Genomic DNA, 22,467 nt, shown 5'->3' with positions numbered 1-22,467 from the left:
TAGAAGTTTCAGTATTTTATTAAAATAGCATATTCAACCACTGTAACCAATAATACATTAACTTTATTCCCAGAGTACGCACAACACAGTAGTGATTCAAAATATCCTTATCCATGGTAATCAATGAAAATATCTCAAATTCAAGTGTACAACTAAAACTAAACCTTTGAAAAAATCTCTCCTTTAAAGAATACATAAAGCTCTCATACAGAATTCTTTTAAACTCTTCTATATGCAGATGTCAGTGTCTCTCACCTGACAATACCACTAGCTTTTTTCTTATGCATAGTAGAACATCTCATATGTTATAGTACCCATTTTATAAATAAATTGGCATTTTCCATCCCGTTTGTGTTTATCTCAGCTTCACAAAGAAACCAGTAAATAAAACTGTCAAGGACAGTCACAACAAAATGATCTCACATCAAGATATAAAACTTGAAGATACTAAAAGATGCTTCTACTCTATTTTACATAAAAAGATAGATTTAAAAAGTGCAAGGCAAGATTTGCAGGGAAAGGGAATATTTATGTTATTTTTAGGCACATCCACTTCTTTAAAGCAAGCTTCAGAATGAAATTCCAGTTCGTTCTTCATGATACCTGTTTTAAAGTCTTTCTCTCGCAAAAAGAAAAAAAAAATAAAAAAAAAGAAAAATTAAAAAAAAATTACATCCGTCAAATGTCAAGCAGGGAATTTCCTGTCCAACTAACAGTCTTCAGTTATGTCTTGTTCTTCCTTTTTTCATTCTTGCAGGTTTTGGTTTGGGAATATACTGATTGTTTGCCTGATACTCAAGTTCTTTACGGAAGTAATGAATTGCTTTATTCAAACCTTCTTCCAATGGGACCTGTTCCCAAAAGTGAGGAGAGAATCATATCACTCTAGGTCCACATCAGTTCATTTCACAACAGTATCTTTTATAATACAGCAATCACAAGGGAGTCTCACTCTTAGCCAATTTAAGTATTAACAGCACCACATGCTGGTTACATCTCCTCACTGCTCATGCAGCTGAGCTTTTAAACAGCACATATTTTCTGACACAGTAAGTTGAAAAACCCAACAAATCTAAGTCTCACACACGGTTATGTTGGTCTGTTTAGTATCAAAATAGACATACATAATTCTACTTTCAATTCCTAATGCACTGAAAGAGACAAACACACAGCATTTAAGCCCCTTCTGTTTTTAAGGATTAACAATCCTCTTGCGCAGCATGGTATAAAGCTGGCATCCAGTATCTCATTTGATATTCTTAAATCCTATACAAATAATTGTAATCCTACAAATTGCAGTGTTTAAATACAGGCATAGAATATGGAGACAGGAACAACAGAGCAGTTGTTTTCTCAGGAGCCATATGCTCTGACATGCTTGCTGACACCATCACCAATATAGGAAGATAAAAACAGCAGCACAGAAACTGCTTGCCTTTCTGTACCAACACTGTACTGCTACTTCAGAACAAGTTTTATTACTGCCTGTGCCAAACACAGAAGGCCAGAAATACAAAAATTATATGTTTTAAGCCTTTTGTGTTTGCAACACTTCGCTGTCACCCTTGTGCTGTCAGACATGTCTATTAATAACAGGTGCTTCAGTGAATCCTTTCAGAAGAGGTCTGGATATAACTTTTTCTATTATCAGACTTACATTTACCAGGTAGGTTTACATGTTTCCTGGAATGACTTTTGTCTGCAAATTTAAAAAAGGCTACAAACCACTGTGCTAGTTAGAATGGGGAGCTGGGTAAGAAAGCCACACCTTTTCTGGGGATTAGGCAGATCTTACCTCTCCAAGCAAACCAGCTCCTATTGCCTGCTATGGGAATGAGGATTGCAGCAACACCAGCAAACCCATTAGCTATGGGTTTGGTAACAAAAGGAACTATGTACCATATATTTCAAAGGATTCATCAGGCTTACAAAAAGGTAAACGTCTCATAACATAAAAGTGAAACAGTTAAAATGTTAAAAGTGTTCTCAAGATGGCATTAAGCAGATATTCTGGTAAGGAAAATGTATTGTTATCATGTAAGCCTCCCTCAGCCCCCTCTGCCCCCTGGTGTTTTTTCACACAGCAACAGTAATTCATCTGTACATACCACGGGTTCCCAGCCAAGCAGTAACTTCGCTTTTCTGATGTCAGGTTTTCGTTTTTGAGGGTCATCCTGTGCTTCTGAGAGAAACTGGATTTCACTCCCACTTCCTATTAAACAAGACACTGTGATTTATCATCTGCAATTCACTATGCTTTGCATTTACATCTTTTCTACCAATTGGAGCAGCAGGTCTTTCTGCAGCTCTCTGCTTCATAATTCAACCACAGAAATGCTTTGCACAGACACAGATGCACTGCATGCAACAGCTGGGTGATCCACCTGTCCCACAGAAACAAGGGTTCACAAAGCATTTCACAAAGATTTCAGCATGGATTCACAAAAATTACTTTATGCTTGACAAGTCTATTAACCTTGTATGATGAAATGACTCTTTCAAGGGCAGAGCAGTGGGTATCACCTACTTTGACTTCAGGAAAGGACTGAAGGTCCTGGTGGACAGTCATGTGTGCTTGCCACAAAAGTGGTAAATGATATCCTGGGCTGCAAGAGAAGTGCTGCCAGCAGGACAAGGGAGATCAGTTTTCCCACTATTCAGCCCTGGTGAGGTCCATATGGAGAACTGGGTCCAGTTCTAGGCTCCTCAGTACAAGAGAGACAGGGACATACAAAGTCCAACAAAGGGGCCTTGGTGATGATGAAGGCACTGGGGTATGAGGAGAGGGAAAGAGCTGGGGCCCTTCAGCCTGGAGAAAGCTCAGGTGAATTTCATCCACGTGTATAAATACCAGATGAGGGGATTAAGAAGAGGGAGACAGGTGGTGCCCAATGAGAGGACCAGAGAATAATGGGCACAAACTAAAACACAGGAGGGTCCCTGTGAACATCAGGAAACATTCTTTTACTATGAGGGTGTCCCAGCGCTGGCACAGATTGCCCAAGGGGGATGTGTGTCCCTACCCTTGGAGATATTCAGATGCCATCTGGACATGGTCCTTGGCCACTACTGGTTGTAGGTTGCCCTGCCTGAGCTAAGAGGTTGGACCAAGTGACCTCCAGAGGTCCTTTCCAACCTCAACCATTCCATGATTCTGTTAGCACTTCAGCATTACAAAAGGGCTTCAGTTTCTCTTTGCCCAAAATGCCCAGTCTGGTTTTAATAACCAATTTGCCTTTCCTCAGAACAATACAAAGAAAAGGCCAATTCTTCTAACCAAATCTAGCAAATAGTTTACATGCCATTTCAGAACTAAACCACCTCCCCAGGTGGACTGGAACACATCGAGTTGTAAACAAACAAACAGACAATTACTCTATGTGCCTGATGGGTTTGGTGTTGTGATTTTTCCATTTCCTTCCCTAATCTGTGGATTCACAAAGGTTTTCCAATGGGAACAGTCTTTTATTAGAAACACCACATGCCTCAGCTTCTGTATTATCTGTTTGAACTCATCTTTTTCAGCTCTATCAGAAGCACTTCTGGAATGTTCAGACCAAAAGCCTTTGCCTAACGGCAGGAGTATGTTTGATCTCATCAGAAAGCCACACTAGAAGACTAAGCACAACCATTTGCTTCCATTCTTGAGAGCTCTCATTTGCTACAGGTGTCAGAGCAAGAATGAAGAGGAAGCCACAGCATTTTCTTCCCAGGTGCTGACAACCCTTTCAAGAATCACTGCTTGAAACAGTGAAAAGAACAGATAAAGACTTGCCACAGCATGAGGTTCTTAATGGTAGTTGAAGTACCACAGCCTGCACAACTGTGAAGAACCACCTTCCTGAAGCATCCCTATTGCAGCTAAGACATTATGCAGGGCATTTCCATTCACATCTTTTACATTTCATTTACATATCATCCTTGTGCCAAAACAAACCTAAAAATTGTCTAAACATTATACAAATTAATGGGCATAGATTGGACAGATACACAGAAAATGTATTCATTCCACTCTTCATGCAATAGTTTACAGACAATTGAGAGGATCTGGATTATCTTATTAATATTTAATGATATAATTAAATGCCTTTGATAAAATTATTAAGAAATCCAAAGACTAATTAAATTATCCACATATTACATGAACTAATCAAGTAATAATTATCTAACGACAATAAGTACTTCATACACTTTACAAAGAATTACTAATCATACTCACCAACAAGTTTTTTAATTAACTGGGCAAACTCTAGGATAGTGTGCTCTTCTGGGTTTCCCTACAAACAGAAGAGATGCTCATTTCAATAACATTTAAATACCCTACAACATGCTAGACACAAGATGGTTCCAGCAGGGGCATGTTCAACTCTGAAAAAGCTAAGCATTAAGCTTTATCCCACTTTGTTAAAAAAAAGCAACTTAGATAGGCTCCTTACTCCTTCAAAAATTAGTCCTCCATTATATTCGCCTTGGTAATTCAGGGTATGTAGGGAGATGCCCCCACTCCAAAAATCACTATGTAAAGAATGGGCAACCTCAGTAAAGGCCTATGGCACTGAGCCCACACAGCCACATAAGCTGGAAATCTGGACTGTACCCAGTTGAGGACAGACATCATGAAGGAGTATGCTAAATTCTTGGTTCATCCTAAGTTAGGAAACCAAACTCATTTAGCTACAAACAGTTGCATCTGCTTTCACTGTAACTTATATATCAATACAAAAGGGGTACTTGCTTTCCTATACCATATTCTTTTTCTTTTAACCAACCTGCACATAAACTCCTGTTCAACATTTAAGAATCAAATGCTGAACACTTTCTGTTAGCATTAGCTCACCTTCATCAGACTCAACTCCCTCCATCCCTAGCTTTCCTTGTTTCAAAACTTTTTTTTACCACATCTTGTTTGACCTAAAGGTGAGTACTTAAGATATACACAGATTTAAATACCGAGTTTTCTAAAGACAAAGCATGTGATAGAGTTTAAACATATCAGCATTTGGATAGAAACACAGAAATTAATCCATGGCCACAGAAGAAAAGGAAAATTTAATTAACAACTACCTTGCAGAGTGGAGTATCTGAGTTGGCAAAAGTTGGCATACACAAGAAATGAGCTGGGATATGCATCCTTTTTCTATTCTTAAATCCACAAACAAGACAGAACAAAAATCTTAACTAGGTAAGTTAAGTCCCAAGCATTTTAATCAATATTGGAAAACTATACCATAAAATACTATCACATTTTCCTCTAATCCAGGGTGGTATGAAATGATTTCTAATTATCTAGAGCTAAGTATTCCTTCAGTGCTTTTTTTCCACTAAAATCAGTCTTCAATAGTTTTCTTGGTGCACTTTGCATGTGTCACCCACACATTTTTTCCTTCATTTTCTAATTACATAAATCTTCTTGCTAAAACAAATTAAGAACTCCAGCAAATTTATCCTGTTCTTGGAACTGTAAGATCTCAACATCTAGTGGCTTAGTCTTCTTATTTATAAAGGGAGCACATGGGAGACTATGTTCTTTGTAACAGAAAGACCTTTTTTTGTTCCATTTACTTTTCCTCCCTTCTGATTTCTATCAGTATCAGTGACAAGGATGAAAACAGAGGAGATGTTGATCAGTGCACAGTAACTCAGTAGGGTGGAGCGCTCATACTCACCAAGTTGACAGGACTGCTGACATTGCTGTTCATCAATGCCACCAACCCGTTTACAAGATCACTGCCAAAGAGAGAAGAACAGATTGTGGCCATTTCCACTTCTCTACAAATAATATTCTTGTCCAAAAAGAGAGCTGACTCCCAAGAGCTCCAGTAAAGCAGATCAGGCAGCTGAGGAATGCTGATATCAGATTTCAATGGGTGCATGTTTTCTTGAGTGTTTGTATTAAAAAAATGATTAATATTTCCTCTTCTCTCCAGTATGCAAGCATGTTTAGAGGCTGATTTCCAATGCATTTCAAATAGAATAGAGCAAGTTGTGATACAGAGGCACATAACACCATCACCTGCTTTGCAGCCTGTTGTTCTGAATTGTCTTTTCATTTTCAAAAATTCTCAAACCAAGCTTGTTAAAAAACAGTATTTTGGTGTTACTTTCCCCCAGCAATATAACCCAAAGTTATTTTGGATCATCAGCCACAAACCTAGCACCTTGGCCCTAAACCTAGAGATTCTTTTCATTATGACTTATAATCAGGAAAGCAATGGGTGCTTTGACCTGATGGGGTTTCTTTAACATCTGTTACAGCTGATACTACTATCAGTGGAGGGAAAGAACATTTCCAAGATTCAAAGAAAGATTAAAACAACCCAGAAGTCCAGCATGGATTCTTTAGCTTTTTCTCTGTGCAACATTTGCACACCAACCACAACAGTCCCAAAGACACAAGGTGGCAGCATTGCATTAAAATGCAAGGAGTAACAAACCGCTCACCACAGAAAACTTGTCTATCTTACTGTCTCTGGAATGGAAGAGCATGCTACTATCTCAAGTAAAATTCTAAACCAACTAATGTTTTTCTTCTTGATACTTCTAAAAACTTCTGGTTTTCCCTTCTGAAAGTCAAGCTGGCTCCTAAGAGCTCCAGCAAAGCAGATCAGGCACCTGAAGAACGCTGAAATCGGATTTCAATAGGTGCCTGATTTCTTGAGTGTTTGTATTAAAAAATGATTAAAAAAAGTAAAGCAAATGCACATGCATACAAAGCTGGCCAGGCTAATAGAACCATGAAGTACATTATCAGCCAGTACAAACAAGGCTTACCTGACATACTGGAAGGCTCTTGTCTGAGTTCCAGGTCCATAGACCTAAAACCATATGAAAAATAGCAAAGTAAATAAATACAGAAGTCCTCTCTAGCCCTATTATCTTTTCCATACCATTCCAGAAAAACGTCTCAAGGAGAAACACCTGAGACACAAGCTCAATGTTACAGGAATGGAAAAAACTGTGTTTGCAAGAGCCTTTGGCAAAGTATCAGCTCTTTGAAGGTCGTATTCATCTTGGATCTGTCTCCAGTAAACATATCTCTAGGCATTTTGTTAACCAGAATTCTGCATGAAGGAAACATTCTGAGGGGTGTAGGACAGAGTCATGCTTTGTCCTCTCCTGGAACACTGAAAGAAGGTGCAGCCTGCACTCAGCCAGAAAAAGGTGCCAAATATTCAAAGCAAACTTCAGACTACTAAGATGTGGTTATGATGAGTAATTTTGATTTGCTCATTAACAACAGCCAGCTTCAAAGAGACCACTAAATGTTAGTGGTCTCTAACAAAATTGTTCAGAGAACCAGCACTGTGTTTAAAGCAACTAGGAAAAAAAAAAGATGTGGCTCTAAATATTACTATCTAGGGAAATGGAAGGCAGAGTAATTTCTAGATTATGATTCCCAGAGTCACCAGTACAGACTGGTGATATGGGATATGCATCCTTTTTCTATTCTTAAATCCACAAACAAGACAGAACAAAAATCTTAACTAGACAAGTTAAGTTCCAAGCATTTTATTCAATATTAGAAAACTATACCATAAAATATGATCACATTTTCCTCTAATCCAGGGTAGTATGAAATGATTTCTAATTATCTAGAGCTAAGTATTCCTCTTTAAATTCTTCCTTTAAAACCTTAGAGGGGGAAAATAAAGTCACCTCAGGTTATGTGCAGGTAACTTACGAGCAATTAATTGAAGTTCAAACAGACATTAAAGTATACTTATAGTGTACCGAATGGTATTTGATACTATTATGTTTTTCACAGTTTAACTGAGTGCAGTACTAAAGTTTCCAGAACATGAATACTTAAATTCTGAAAGCTATCAGTAGGCACATTTAAGTGGTGAAAACACTTCAGTTCAACTGGGGACACACACATCTTATACCATCAACCTGCTACAACAGAAAGGCTTTTGGAAGGACAGAATAGAAAGCATGCTTGTTTTCCTGAGGACAGAAAGGACAGTACAACTGGTACACACGCCATCTGTTACTTGGTAAGCCTTCTGCTCTCTGAGGCTGCTTCAGAGCCCAAAAGAATTCACACTTCAGTACACACTGGGTAAGATCAGGAGTCTAAGAGTTTACCCAAAAACTGATTCAGAGAGGAAAGGACCAGGAGCACACTGACAGCCTGATGGCCCCCCAAGCAAATAGGAAGAAGATTTCTGTATTTATATGGAGCATCCTGCTTTTAGGTTTACTTTTAGCTTGTGGGCTAAGTTTTACAGTACTTGTACATGATTTTTGCAAAGTCACCCAGGTTATCTTTCCCACATGCAGACACTGACTGGAAAATACAATATAGTTTTTATCTCTCAATTTCTCTTAATAAATCCTTTCTTTACAGTAACAAAACAACAACCATCATGTTTGCATAGCCCACGATTTCTACAAATCGGCAACACTGTCCTCTCAAAAGATTATTTACTCCATTTGAACAAGTACTCTGAACTGCGAGACAGAATACACTGAGTTTCTAAAGAGATCAACACACTTGGTATTCTTATCAGCCAAGTTCTGTGATGATACAAGAGTGAACTTTCTTTAGGTCTCAGACACTGCTTATTGCTGATAATTAATTTTATTTGACCTGATCAGCTAAAGAACTCTTCCCTTACTTATTTTCTCAAATCCAGCAATTTTTAACATCAGACAGTTATTCCCTACAGGACAATGATGTTGGGCAAAACATTCTATTTTAACCCCTATTACAATTATATTCTTGTTCAAGTTCAGACAGCATGGCAATTATAGAAACAAAATATCTTCCAGTGTCCCCTCCGACAGAAGAACACTGACTCCAGACTTCTCCTGTTGATGCTCCGAAATATCCCATGGATTGTGAATTTTAAAACAAGGTAAGTGCTTCATATTTAGTAAGGCTTCACAAAACATCCAGTTAGCATTCTCCCTCTGTTCTTATAAAAAAATACAGTACTACTGCCAATAAAACTTGAGAAACTATGCATGATTCAAAAAAATATTTGACAGGCCAAATACGACTATAGCTTGGCTATATGCACTGGGGACCAAACCTAAAAAATGGAAATACCTTCTGATCCTCTGTAAACCAGTAAATTTTCTAAACAGCATTTAGAGGCTCAGACCTGATGCCCAAGGATGCCATCCTGGGTACATCAAAACTGACAAATCAGCACATGGCTACACTCATATTTTGATACAAGCAAGTTCTATAAGGATCAAAAATGTCAAAACAACAAACTCCACGTTCTTCTGTGCTTCTATTTGTTTAGTGTCTTCCAAGAAGTACATTTGGGGAGACACCTGGGTAAGAAAATGAAACTCTGTCTGCAGGAATTTAAGTGCCCTTTTTTTTAATGTTGTGAGAGGAAAAAAGCACTGACCCATATGGTTGTGCTGTCTATGTAGTGCGGAAGGCCAAAGGCATTCCTATCAGGGGCTAGGCAAGGTGGGCCCACTGGTTTAGCCAGCTACCCAAGACTAAGCCCCGAGATCTGCACTCTTAATGCTGACTCATATGGCAGACTAAATGTCATATGCCCCAGTAACACTGGCCAGTAAGTTACAGTCAACATCACACAATAGCTACCATACACTGAGCACTAACAGTGATTTCTGCATTAGTAAATCTCTGGGGGAAAAGGATATATCTTTAGGAGGGATGGCGAACACAGCATTACTGCAGGCTTGTTACTCTGAAATAATCACAAGCCTAAAACAAGAACTTAGCAAAGGCTAGGAACAACAGAGTAGCCAAGATTCATCACTGATGACATTATAAAATAGTAAAAAATTGCCAATCAATCAATCAATCAATCACTGTTAAATAGCAATCAAGTAAGCAAAATCTGACCTCTAGAAAAGACCAATCTTTCAACAATTATCAGTATACTTACGTCAGGTGATGTGCATTACTCTGCAGAACATACATAATTTGAACTTCCTAAATTTTTTTTTGCAAAGAGTTCTAGATTTCACTCTGTCAGTAGGGTGGTATCTACTACCAAGTTTTGCAGGGGCTAGCCATACTTTGGCACACTATTTGAAAAAGAATAAAGTTAAGGGAGATCTGTCAAAGGACACCAAGCTTCATCTTGCTAGGGCATGACTTATTCCTTGGCCTAAACTCTTCAGCGCTCTGTCCAGTTTCAGATTTTGGTCTACAAGAATTACAGTAGTGGGAGTTGCCACAAAACTTTCATCCTTTTTCTCCTTGAATTGTCTGCATCTTCTTAGCAAATTCCTGACCGAACTCTGGATTTTGTTTATATCTTCAACAGAAAGGATGCTGAAATGCTTGTGCAGTTTGCAATTGGTAGCCTTGTTTCTTTCTGGGAAAGAAACATTAACACCATCAAGAAAGCACATCTTCAGATATGTATGTCCATACACTTGAGTTTGGTATACTGGAATACTAAAATTTGGAGGAGAACAACATCAGTATTTTCTAAAATTTATTCTCATTCACAACACATGAGGACAGGATATAAAGATGAATGGTTCTTCATATCACTAGGAGGTCATTACTTACTGTTAGTGGTTCTCCCTGGAGAGCTTGTAGGATAAAATTACTGACAACTCTTCCATCATTCATATGCATTCGAGGACCAAAGGTATTGAATATTCTGGCAACCCTCACTTCAACTCCTTCCTGTAGGCAAAGAAAAAAGAATTGTTACTTCCTTAATAAAACTGTCTTTCTCTCTAAAAGTGTAAATTAACTCTCCCCTGTTAAAAAGCTTTCTTAAGAATCCCTCTTTCTTTCAGCTTTAACATGCATTGTTTTCTAATAATGAAACACTTCAAATCTCTCCTCAGCCCTCCTGAAAAATATAGTGCATACAGCAAGGTAATTTATGCTAGTTCTCAGTATTTGTAATGCAAATCAGTGTTAGAACAGCTCATCGTTTTAGCACATGCATTTTCTTCCACGAAGAACTTAAGGATTTCTCAATAATACCCTTCCAATAACAACTTATTTCACCTGGGACTCAGGTACTTTTTTTGCACATAAGTGAAGTCTCACAATTACCAGACACAGTACCAAGGTAGCATTTCCACAGATTACAAAAGTCTATCGTTTAGAAAAGCTGAACATGTCACAGAAGTACCTTTTACAAAGGCCATAAAGTAGGTTTTTTAACCACAGCCACAATGTTTTCTAGTGCCCTTCTTATTAGGCTGTGTAAATGCATGCATTACAATCAAAGTCTTCAGTGGCGTATTTTTTCCCCAAGAAAGACTTTTATCATTTCCAGAAGTCCTTTCAACAGAGTATTTTACAAATCTCCAAAGCAAAATGCAACAAATGTGTGAAACTGGAAACTTTCTGGACAAAGCATTTTAACAGTTAGAGATGGCACACTGAAGTAGTCTTGCTCAAGCTGACACATTCATTTGGACAAGCCACAGTTTATGATAAAGCCTACAAGAAGGATTGTTTGGCCCTTGTGAGCTAAAACAGGATACTGTTGAGTTCAGAGAAACTTGGTGTGCTGTGAGCAGATAGATGCTACCATTTGAGAGCAACAGTCACGAGGTAAGGAAGAAGGTGTCAACCTCAGTGCAGGTCTGTGTATCCTCCTCATATTACCTGGTCCTCCCACATCACAGTAAAATACATCCTTGTATCAGTTACAGGAAAAAATTATCTGAAGCAAATTCTGTGTGCTCTGATTCAACTGAAGTCACAAGCACAACATTTTGGAGTTGCAAACATTTCTTCCATAACTATTCCTTCTGAGGATACACAAACATCTTGTATTTTCAATGCATTTTACTAAGGCTGAGACCAATGATTGTTGTTGTCTTGGAAGAGGGTATGTTATGTGGAAGAAGTGTACTGTTGGTACATCTGTGGCTGAAAGCTGCACCTCACATACACTTCACTCTGAAGTGACCTGGAAACACATTTTTCTTGGAAATAAAAGTAGCTTCATGTACAAGAGACACTTGCAGGAAAATGTGACCTTCTCTCTTAGGTCTCCAAGTGATTTGTGAACAAATGTATCCTCAAAGATGTTTTGTGAAAGAAGTAGAATTAGCTTGTTAGAGGAGAGAGATAGGCAAATACATCAGCTATTATTTGGTGTTGAGAAATCAGAAACACTAAGCAAAAGAGGTGAAGCCCAACACCATCCAGTATGGAGAAGGTCAAACAACATTCAATAATGTTTAGCTGCAGGTAAGATGTCATCTGTCATGATCAAACCTTGTTTGCATTTGCAGCTAAATGGTAAGCTAACAGTAACCAGGGAGGTAACTATTGTGCCACAGGAAAAGATACAGTCTTTGTCCAAAGATGAGCTTGTATCCACAACAGAAACAAAAAAAACCAAACCTCACAACATCCACTTGGCCCTGCTGAAATAGACTGAGGAAAGAGCAGAAGTCCCTTTCCAAACAAAATGCATCAGCTGGGATCATACTCTTTATTTATTGTTGCCTAAAAAAGTACAGCAGTGTAACATTTCAAATGTATACCTGCAGCAGCACATTACAGAACCATTTCCAAAGCCTTCACTGCATTTGGAAAGACATACTCTTACAGAGTTGCTCCTTCTTTTGTTCTGCCCAGCACTTCATCTTAAAAAGGACATTGACTCCTTCAGGAAGGGACTGTACTTCATGTGGGCTTTCCAGGTACTGCCATTAGTAACAAGTACAGAAAATAAGGCCCTTGGAAGCTAGTATTCAAGATAAAAATAATTCATTCAACAATGCTGACCAAAAAGCCTCTCTTGTACTGCACAAGCTACAGCAGCAGCCTTGTTTTCCAGTAACAAGCAAGGGATCTAGAAAAGAAAAACAACACATTCTGTATAGGCACTTACTCATAGTCACAATGAATCCATTATTTCTTCTCCCTTCTATTTATTCACCTCACCCCACTGTAATGTTGTCTTTTAAAATGAGTAACTTTTTATTTATAGTGCCATCTAGCAAAGCTTTTCTCTGCAGCCTACTGCTATGAAAAATCTATTTTCTATGCAGCTAAATTTGCATTTGGCCCTTTAAAACTGTAATCTGTCTTCTCAAAAGAAACTCTTCCACAGACAAAGACTTTGGAGTCAGTAACTTAAAAATTGTTCTGAGTTTCCTTTTGCGGTTTCATGAACATGTCCTTAGAAGCGATCCTTTCTGTATGTTGAGTAACTCTACTCCATTTTGTATTAATTGCCTAAGACTTAGCTATGTCCTGTTACTCTGAATATTATCAACAGCATGTAGTAATGACTGATTACCTCTACCACATTCCCTCTATCAAAGTCAATTAGCACCTCAGGTTTGCCGCAGTAAGTCATGTGCACTATTTTATTACATCCTAGAGAAAGGAGAAAAGCCTCTTTGGCTCACATTTATACTGCTAAATGAACGACAGCTTGAGATTTATTTCTAATGCTGAGATCAAATGTGATCAACTGCCTTCCGTCCTCACAGTTTAAGACAATAGCATCCTACAGCAGATTGATCAGAAAGAAAATTCCTTGAGCAATCCAAAAAAGAGCCCAAGAGCAAGATCATAAAACGCAGGATTGTGGGTTGGCAAAACACTTCAGCTCACTCTATTATTTATCAGTATGAATTTCTCCATGCGGACTGTGCCTGTACAGATGAAAAGAAACAGTAAAGAACCAGGAAAGATTGTTATGGCTTATGGAGATACCTCCTCTGAATAAGTACTCAAGACTATTCTACAGCTGTCAGTCAAAATAGAGCATTAGTTATTCAGTCTCCCCTGCAAAACATAGCTGTCCGTGGTTTTCAGCATGAGTCTTTGCCAGTACTTTAGTTCTGAGAGATCCCAGCTCCACAAAGCATCAAGGGTATGGAGGATGCTATAGTAACTTAATTGAAAAAGACATATTTTAATTTTATAAGCTTTTTAAGAAAATGTATCTTCTTGTGTTAACTGTCTTAGAAAATAGATCAATACAATTCAAATGACAAGAGTTTCCTTCAACCAAATCAATTTGAACATAGTATGCTGTGGCTGTAATTCACAACGATATCAAGCAAGCTTCTCCTATTAATTAACACTGCTTCCTTCTTTGCAAAGTCTGTGGATCTATCTGAACAGCAAGTATGAGTTAGACTGCCCTGCATACAAAATCAGGAAAGGAAAAGTTACAAATGTCTGCTCTCCAGCAGTCAACTGGAATTTAAAAAATCTGCTGGAGAAGTCCAGACAGTAGCATGGGTATCACTGTGACCTGATACAAATCTTTACCAATGTCTCAGCCAAAATTACTTAGATTGCTGCCTGCATTCCTTGCTCTAATAGTCACTTTCCCACTGATTCATATTCTTTCCCATGTGTTTCAGAGATCATTAACTCCCAAAATTGCTCCCAAACCCCTGAATTGCAATCACAGCAGAATTACTAGTGCAGTGTTCATTGGATCCATCAATGATGGGTTTAAGCTGCAATACTCTACAATGAGGCTGGGTCCAAGGAACTTTATCTATATGTACTGTCAATTGCATAAACAAAATGCCATTAGTACTCAGTCACTAACAGCTTTTTAGTATTATTTTGCAAAAACTGTGATGCTGTGATGCTGAATTTCACACAGTTAAGCTCCTAAACAAGCTAGGAAGGACAGCCTTAATTATCTGACTCTATACTTTGAGAATAATGCAGCTCCCTGAATACAACCTCCAATTTTATGGTTGAAACGTTACTATGCTTATAGTTCAACACTTCAGCTATTCTAAGGCAATTCCAAAATTATTACTTAATGTACAACCAAGCCCATTTGTTACCACTGAAGCTTTCAGAGTCATAGTAGGTATGAGAAAATGGATGAAGAAAGTGGAAGGAGAAGAAAAATCTTCCTGTAACATTCCCTAGTGACCTGAAGTGTTGCTTCAGCTCTGGAGAATTTCCTTACAGCTCAGTCATATAAGAAAAGAAAGAAATCTAGCTCACAGTAAACCCTTAATATGCACAGCATTCAAAATGCTGTGTATTTGTATTTACAACACACCTAAGCAGATAATGCAAATCACTGCCATAAAGGTAGTGTCAGACTCTGATCAGTTTTTAAATTAAACCAGAGTACTGCATCAAACATTAATTACATTTCCAGGTAGTTCCATAAAGCCAAATGCCATTTTTTAAGGTTGAACACATATTGAATGGCAAGTCCTGAACAAAGCACAAAATTCATACTGCAATACTATGCGCAGTATGAATTTAAGTAAACTCCCTTCACACCTCTTTTTAGGTGATAAAGTCAATAAATGTTTGATTCACAGGGTTAAAATAGGTGAACAAAACAACACTGCCAGCAGAAAGGAGTGCACCATAAATGCCTTGGTCATGACAAGTTACCGAGGAACTCCGGGAGCAGCAAATAGTCAACTTTGACTAGATTCAAAAACTGTTCTGATTCAAACTGGCTCTCTGGAAGTATAACACAAAAGTTTAGTTTTACTTCAAATTTTTTGGAAACACTATTGGGTATTTAAGGTACCTAGCAATGTGCATGATGACGGAAACCTTTGTAAGAAATGACCAAAAATTGTAAAATAACTTTGCCTGTTTCTTCTTTTTATTGAAGCTGAGAGATTCTGGAAATATTTTAGCCTGAAATACTGCAAATCCTACTGTTTGGGGCTAGGTCACTCCTACTGAAAACCCTCTTAAAAGCACAATGATTATTTGCATAGAGGAAATCAGACCTTCCTGCTAGCAAAGATAAGGTTTCTTCCTTAGCATATCGTCTAAACACTACCCACCAGTCTCTCCCCCCAACACCAGCTCAAGAGTGTTGCAGAATATATCTGAACATGGGACAAGCTTGGGCAGACTTCACTAACCCATAATAAAGTACAAGAAACGTCACAGAGCTGCCCCTAGGACAAAAAGCTCATTTGCATCATGAGTTGTTACTTAATGTATGTGTGCACTGCAGTTCCACCTTACAAACCTTCATTATTCCTTGTAAATCCTGCACAAAATTTATGAGATGCTATCATGACTCATCCTGTGGTTTTAAGATACAGCCTATAATTTTAAAGATTACCTGGTGCTCCCCTTCTAAAAGAATACTGCAGTACGTAGCACAAACCTGAAAAAAATGCAACGGCCTACAGCACAAGACATTCTCATAAAACTGCAATCTTCAACTGCAAATTGATTTCCAGACTGCCAAGGAATATTTTGCTACAGTGGAATACTGGAGACATCATCCTGAACAAGAGCACTATCATCACACTGGACCTTGAATGATTTAAAAGAGAACAAAAGAGACAGAACCTCTGCCTTCTCTGTCTGGTAGAAGAGATAAGACAAAATTACTACAACCTCTGTACTAAAACATCACTTCTAAAATCTTACCACTTCAGCTCGATTCTGTGTTCAAGGTTTATAAAATCACTTAGAATTTTATAATTTAAAGGTTTAAAATTCTATAGAATACAGTATATTTTATTTATATTTTTGTATATTAAGGCTGCAAACAAGAAATACTGATACAATTTTCTTTAGTGTGCCACATTTGCTAATTGAATAGTCCCCTAGAGACTAGCTGAACCACAATGAAGTGAGATTCATATACAAGTAAAGAATCAATGCTACATTAGTTAATGATGAGTTTCTACTTGCTGGCTATGAAACCCAAAGAAATTGCCATGTATAATTCACCAAACATATTTTAAATTGCATTTTTATTCTCATGTTACTGTCTTTGCCTGAAAACAGGCATTACATAGCTAGGTATTCATACCTTCCATTAAGGTTTCTGTTTATACTTACATAATTTTAAAACATTTCTAAAGTTCTTAAAATACATTGCTTCTATGTAAGTACTCATTAAAGACCTTCCCCATTCTTACCTGTATATTCTGATTTTGATTATGCTCCTTCAACATTCCACATTTATTAGCAATGGCCCCACCCAGCCCCATTCACTTAGTACAGTAAGGTCACGTCAGTTTAATCTGTCTAAAAACTATTTACTATACTGAACAACATATTATACCTATTAAGAAGACTAAAGCACATTTTGTACAAGAAGACTGCTCATCTGAAAACACACAACAGATGGGAGCAATAAAACCTTCCCATTAAAGAAAACAGATTTTGCTGCAACAGAATAAGTGCTCCTACTCAAGATGTTCTCTTTTGCCCTTCTACTCCTAAATACACATATTCCAGTCTTGCCATACACACTGGCCTTCAATAATTACAGAAAAAATCTGGTGCAAGTTTAATACCTGCTTCATATATGCATAGCACATGGTCTCTGCAACCCGCTTTCCTTCATCATAGCAGGCTCTTGGACCTATTGGATTCACATGGCCCCAGTAATCTTCATTTTGAGGGTGAACTTCAGGATCTGTGGGGAAAAAAAATACCTTAGATTATGATCTATCAAAAGATGACTACATATGATGGAACTTTCAGTAGAGCATCTGTTTTATAGAAGTCAGCACAACCTCTCTGTGAATTGTGCATTTAAAAAAAATTTACATTTTAGCACCATTTCTTAAAAGTGCAATTGCTGGAACCGTGAAAATGGCAGTAACAGAAGATGAAACACTATTAATAACTGAGTACAAGCCAACAACAGCCAGCAACTGCTTTCCCTAAAAGGGTGTGCAAACAGATTCAACTCTTTTCTGCAAAGACAGATTACCTCAAGGGCACAAATACGACTTTTATCTAATGTGCTTCAGAGGAAACATTATAGGTTATGCAGGCAGCAGTTATGTAGGAGTCATTATAGGTTATGTAGGAAAGTAAAGCATATTCAAGTTTCACAAAATAAGAAACAAGGAAAGAAAAATGGAGAAAATAGAGACGTATTGCATTTCCTAAAGAGTTAAGAGCAATGTACCACAAAATACTTATGTTTCTTTTATTTTACCCTAAGCATTTTTACTAGCTATCACTGGGCACAATCAGGTCACACAATCCTTTGGTTTGATCCAGTATAGAAGTTCTTGATTATAAAAAACAAACAACAATCACCTAGGAGCCTTGACGGTGCGTGCTTTGTATGCTTGAAAAAACATAAACATTTGGTTAAACTTCCCCCTTTGCTGTCTTTAGGACAGTGTAATTTTTATTTGGTTTGAAGTTCACATACATTACCACAAAACTTCCCTAGTGTTGAAAGCTAATTTTTGAAACAACCTCGACAGTCAGTTCTGATTAAACCTTCCTGATTTTATGCTGCTCAGACATGATTACAGATGAATTTGTGCCATATGAAAGCTATGGAGCAACGGTAAATGCACAGAAGTTTTATATGATTATGAAAGCCAATAGCAGTCTGGAAAGGGCCTGAAAAGATACTGGGAAAGTTAGATACTCCAGAAGAAAGTTTCTTCAGTCACAGAATAGGGCTACCATTTTGCTCTGTAGAGCCTGACCATGGATAATCTAAGGCATAGGAGGCAGTAGGAATGCTGCACATGCTCAAGCCACTTTGGCTGGCCCATCATTTTAAGGGATCTCTTGCCTGGGCATTTGCTTTGAATCTTCTTGACTGAAGTTATTCCACCAGAAGTTTACACCTGGGGGTCTGGTCTTTGTTGTTCCTCACATTTTGCTCACAAAGCTTTGAACCTTGTAACACAGGTGACCATTTTTTGTTTACTTGTTTGTTCTTTATAGCCAAGATTCTCAAATCTACTCCTGTTGAGCAGGTGACTGCGCCTGTGTGTCTCCACTATTTTTGCAACACTGCTACTATCAATTGGGCAACAGTTCAGAACAGCAGGAAGTTTCTCTGGGTTTCTCTCACTCCTTCACTTCTAAACAATAACAGGAAGGTGGAGAGCACTGAATATTACATTTTAACAGACACCAAAAGAACCTGCATGCACAACCCATATTTTCTTAGCTTGGAGGTTACATCCTTGTCCCATACACCAGGGCAATTGCTAAATCTTAACAACACAATTCCTATGTGATTGGAAAAAGATATGCATATTTACTATTGAAATGATCTTTCTCCTCAGGTTTTCATTATGGCATCTGGACTTTAGAGTTAAACACTCAATTTCCCCACAAGCCCTTTGTAAAAGAGACAAACCAGGACACAGGAAAGACAGAGACAACACTCCAAGTCTCCTGCCACTACTCTTGACTAGAGACATAAAGCAAACACTGTAAATGTCCTCCTCACATTTTAAACTCTAAGAAGTACATCTCATAAAAAAGCAAGCTAAGAGAGTGCTGAAAATTTATCATTCTGGTATCTGACAAAACATGTGTAAATATCCTTTTACACAGTCATATCTGAAGAGCCCTAAACATTTTATTCTTCTTACCTCCATAAACCTCTGATGTAGAGGCCAGCAGCAGCCGTGCTCCAACACGTTTAGCTAAACCTAGATTTAGGGCAACAGGGAAAGAAGAACCTAATTAGAGTTAAGTGCAAGAATCTTTCAGTTATGTTAGCTGTTTCAGTGTGATCCTCTTTTACACATTTTTAAAGAGAATTTGATTTCTCTCACTAGGCAAGTTTAGCTGTAAATCACATCCATAGCTCCCATTCCCAAACTAGAAAACTTAAGAAACAGCAGAACAGCACCTGCATGTAATAAGCTTGCTTCCAGGACTAAAAGTTGCACTAAATCAAGATCCAAGAACTTAATATATTACTACCTAAATAAAGGCCAAGGAAGCATTCCACTTAGGAAATCTTGAAACAATGAAGTGTATTATGATCACCAAATCTTTCTTTACATAGCTTAAAGACAAACCATGTAAAGAAACTGATAAAGAATTAACATGTTATAGGACAAAAATAAATCCTTTCCCTTTTATTATGCCCTTTTAAACTGCTTGGATGATCCTACCCATCACTTGAGATTATCCTGCATTCCATTTCAATGGTTTTCTGGTCTTCAAGTTGACATGGCAAATCAAACAAATCCCTCACCAATGCCATTCTGGTACCTCAACAGCTTCTGAATCACTTGATTCTCTGAACTGTACTCTCTGGAGTACAGAGAGAATGAGAAACTCAGCTAAGCTAATGCCTAGGAGTTTTTCTGACTCATAACAACTCAGGACCCCTGACACACAGATCAATCTGCAACAATACACTGAATGGCACAAAGATGGAAGGAAAAATAGTGAAGGCTTGAGGTCTTCTTTTCACATACCCATTCCCAGCATCAAAACTAACAGACAAAGCTGAAAACACTGCCTTGTAATTATCCAGCATGAAGCTAGACATCAAACATTCTTTCAGAATTTGCTAGCCAAGGCATGCACAAGAGGGTGCAGTACTCCTGATGTCTGGAGTTTCCAGAGCCAATGAAGTTCTACCTAGTTTAATGTTTGCTGAGGTGGAAAGGAACAGTCACTTATGGTAATTGTGGGAATGTTCCACAGTCACCAAAGTGAAAACTGCAGTCATGAACACAACTGTGCTATAAAATCCCATGCTCTTAATTGTTCCTGTAACTTCTGTATTTACTGCACACTCCATAGCCAACTTACAGGCACACAAAGCTCTTGTGCTTTGATGGCCACGTTATCAGTGTCCATTTGCAGATACATATTTAAAGGAAAAGGACAAAAACGTTCCAAGAGGGTAAAAATACCCCCAAACTTATTTTTCTAAAAATACCAACTTTTTTAAATGTACAACTCATCTGTTTCATCCTCTCCTCTCCCCAGCGACTCTGTCCGGATTATATTATGTCTAACCAAGTAAAGTAATAAAAAAATTCCACTTACCCAGCATGTTTAATGTCCCAATAGTGTTGGTTTTCAATGTTTTTATAGGATTATACATGTAATTTGGAGGAGAAGCAGGAGATGCCAGATGATAGATCTGGTCCACTACAGAAAAATGGAGGGGATAGCATTATTATTTTACCACAGAACATAAAAAATGAGAAAGCATTAAAGTAAAGAAACAAGTATCACTGTGCATTTCCTAGGACTGGAAAACCCAGCACTTCATACCTACAGATGATATGGACACAAACCTGTTGTAACTCTAAGAAGAACTTAATATTTAGAAAAACAAAACCTAGAGCATAATGTATATATCAACACTGTTGACATGGATATAGATGTCTGTGTTGGTGTTTGCACTTTCCACTAGTAAAAAATTTAGCTGAGTACTTCAGAAATGTTTAGAAGATGCAAAAGTATTTTCAACATTCTGCTACCCTCAAGTTTTTAAGTGACTACTAGCTTCAGAATATTTTTATGAAATAGACTATGAAGCAAAAACAGTAGAAACATTTTTTCAATATGAGGAGAAACTATTTGGGAAAATCAAATACTGTATTTTTATTTCTAGACCATCTGTCAATGAAACATTAATGGGCTTCATATCATTAATATACTAAATGTACACAGCAAGATACAAGTATGCAACTTTTGTCTTTTTTTTCCTGTTACTTTTGTTATATATATATGCAATGCTTTGGATAATACAGCATTTTAGCTTTAATTTTAAAAAAACCAAAAAACCCCACATAAATCAAAACCCAATACCGAGATTTCAGCATGCTCCTCCACTCCCTGTTATGAAATATAATTAACCAACACACTAGTTGAAATTCATTGTTTGAGATGACTGGAGGTTGGAGGTATTAGAAACAGAAGACTGCTGGAAACAAAGATATTTTTGTTAAATTAGAATAAAAACAAAGCAATGAAAACTGGACTCATTTGCATAGGCAGTATCTAACATTCAAAAGCTCAACCTGCAAGCCTTTCGTAACATGACAGTTGTAAATATATAAATGTCTTTCTATGTAAACTGAATTACAGCAAGCCAGAACTATGTAAAAAAAAAAAAAACCAAAACCAAAAAACATGGACAGGCAAATGCAAAAGAAAAAATTAAACACAAGATCAAATGAAAGATGTGATGTTTAACAACGAACAAATCCCCTACACCAAAGTCATTTAAGAAAAGCAATCAAAAGCTGATGTAATAATTAGAATGGCCTGACAAAAGAAAGGGAAATAACTCAACCTTTGTGTTTCAAAAGAAAGTTAGTTTGTTTGGGTTGTTTTGTTTTTTTTTAAGAAGACTCTACACTGAAACCAGAAAGAAGCTGGAAAAGTCAAGGCTAGCTGCTATTCTGACAGAAGAAAATACTGCGTGGCATAAGGCTATCTTGCCCTAGAACAGAACACTACTGGTCAAACAAATGTTTTACTTTTAACATTTCCTTAGGTATTTTAATATTAAAAAGCAGTAGCAAATCATGGCATTAAAAAGTAAAGCTGTATTTTGACCACATAGTGATTTCTTTTAGCCCTCTGCTGGGGGCTTTAACTTTCACAGTATGTGACATAATTAACTTTTTCCTCCAGTTTTAAATTACTTTTCTTACTTAAAACAGGGTAGAGGCATCCTTAACTTTCAAATTAAAAAAAACAAAAACAAAATAAAATTTTTCTTTCTCTCCATTTGAATACAACTGTACCTGCTTAAACAGTTTGAGTTGGAAGAGACCTTGAAGACCACTTATTTCCCACCACCCTGC

At 37.5% G+C, this 22,467-nt stretch overlaps 1 protein-coding gene across 2 annotated transcripts in view; it reads right to left on the bottom strand.

Annotated features, from left to right (window-relative positions):
• UXS1 (UDP-glucuronate decarboxylase 1) overlaps positions 1 to 22,467 on the bottom strand; it is a 54,299-nt gene continuing 31,832 nt past the window's right edge. For both annotated transcript variants that reach the window (XM_085053960.1, XM_085053965.1), the window contains 9 exons: positions 20,693 to 20,797; positions 19,273 to 19,332; positions 17,209 to 17,330; positions 10,517 to 10,636; positions 6,772 to 6,815; positions 5,667 to 5,727; positions 4,220 to 4,277; positions 2,109 to 2,212; positions 1 to 851 (listed from right to left, as the gene is read on the bottom strand). In XM_085053960.1, coding sequence (XP_084910086.1) covers positions 720 to 851; positions 2,109 to 2,212; positions 4,220 to 4,277; positions 5,667 to 5,727; positions 6,772 to 6,815; positions 10,517 to 10,636; positions 17,209 to 17,330; positions 19,273 to 19,332; positions 20,693 to 20,797 — 806 coding nt within the window. In that variant the 3' untranslated portion in view covers positions 1 to 719. The remainder of the gene's footprint in view (positions 852 to 2,108; positions 2,213 to 4,219; positions 4,278 to 5,666; positions 5,728 to 6,771; positions 6,816 to 10,516; positions 10,637 to 17,208; positions 17,331 to 19,272; positions 19,333 to 20,692; positions 20,798 to 22,467) is intronic.

This window comes from Lichenostomus cassidix, chromosome 1 (genome assembly GCF_008360975.1).
Source record: "Lichenostomus cassidix isolate B80296 chromosome 1, HeHo_3.0, whole genome shotgun sequence".
Classification (NCBI taxonomy): Eukaryota; Metazoa; Chordata; class Aves; order Passeriformes; family Meliphagidae; genus Lichenostomus; species Lichenostomus cassidix.
This window is presented reverse-complemented; position numbering and strand designations above follow the sequence as displayed.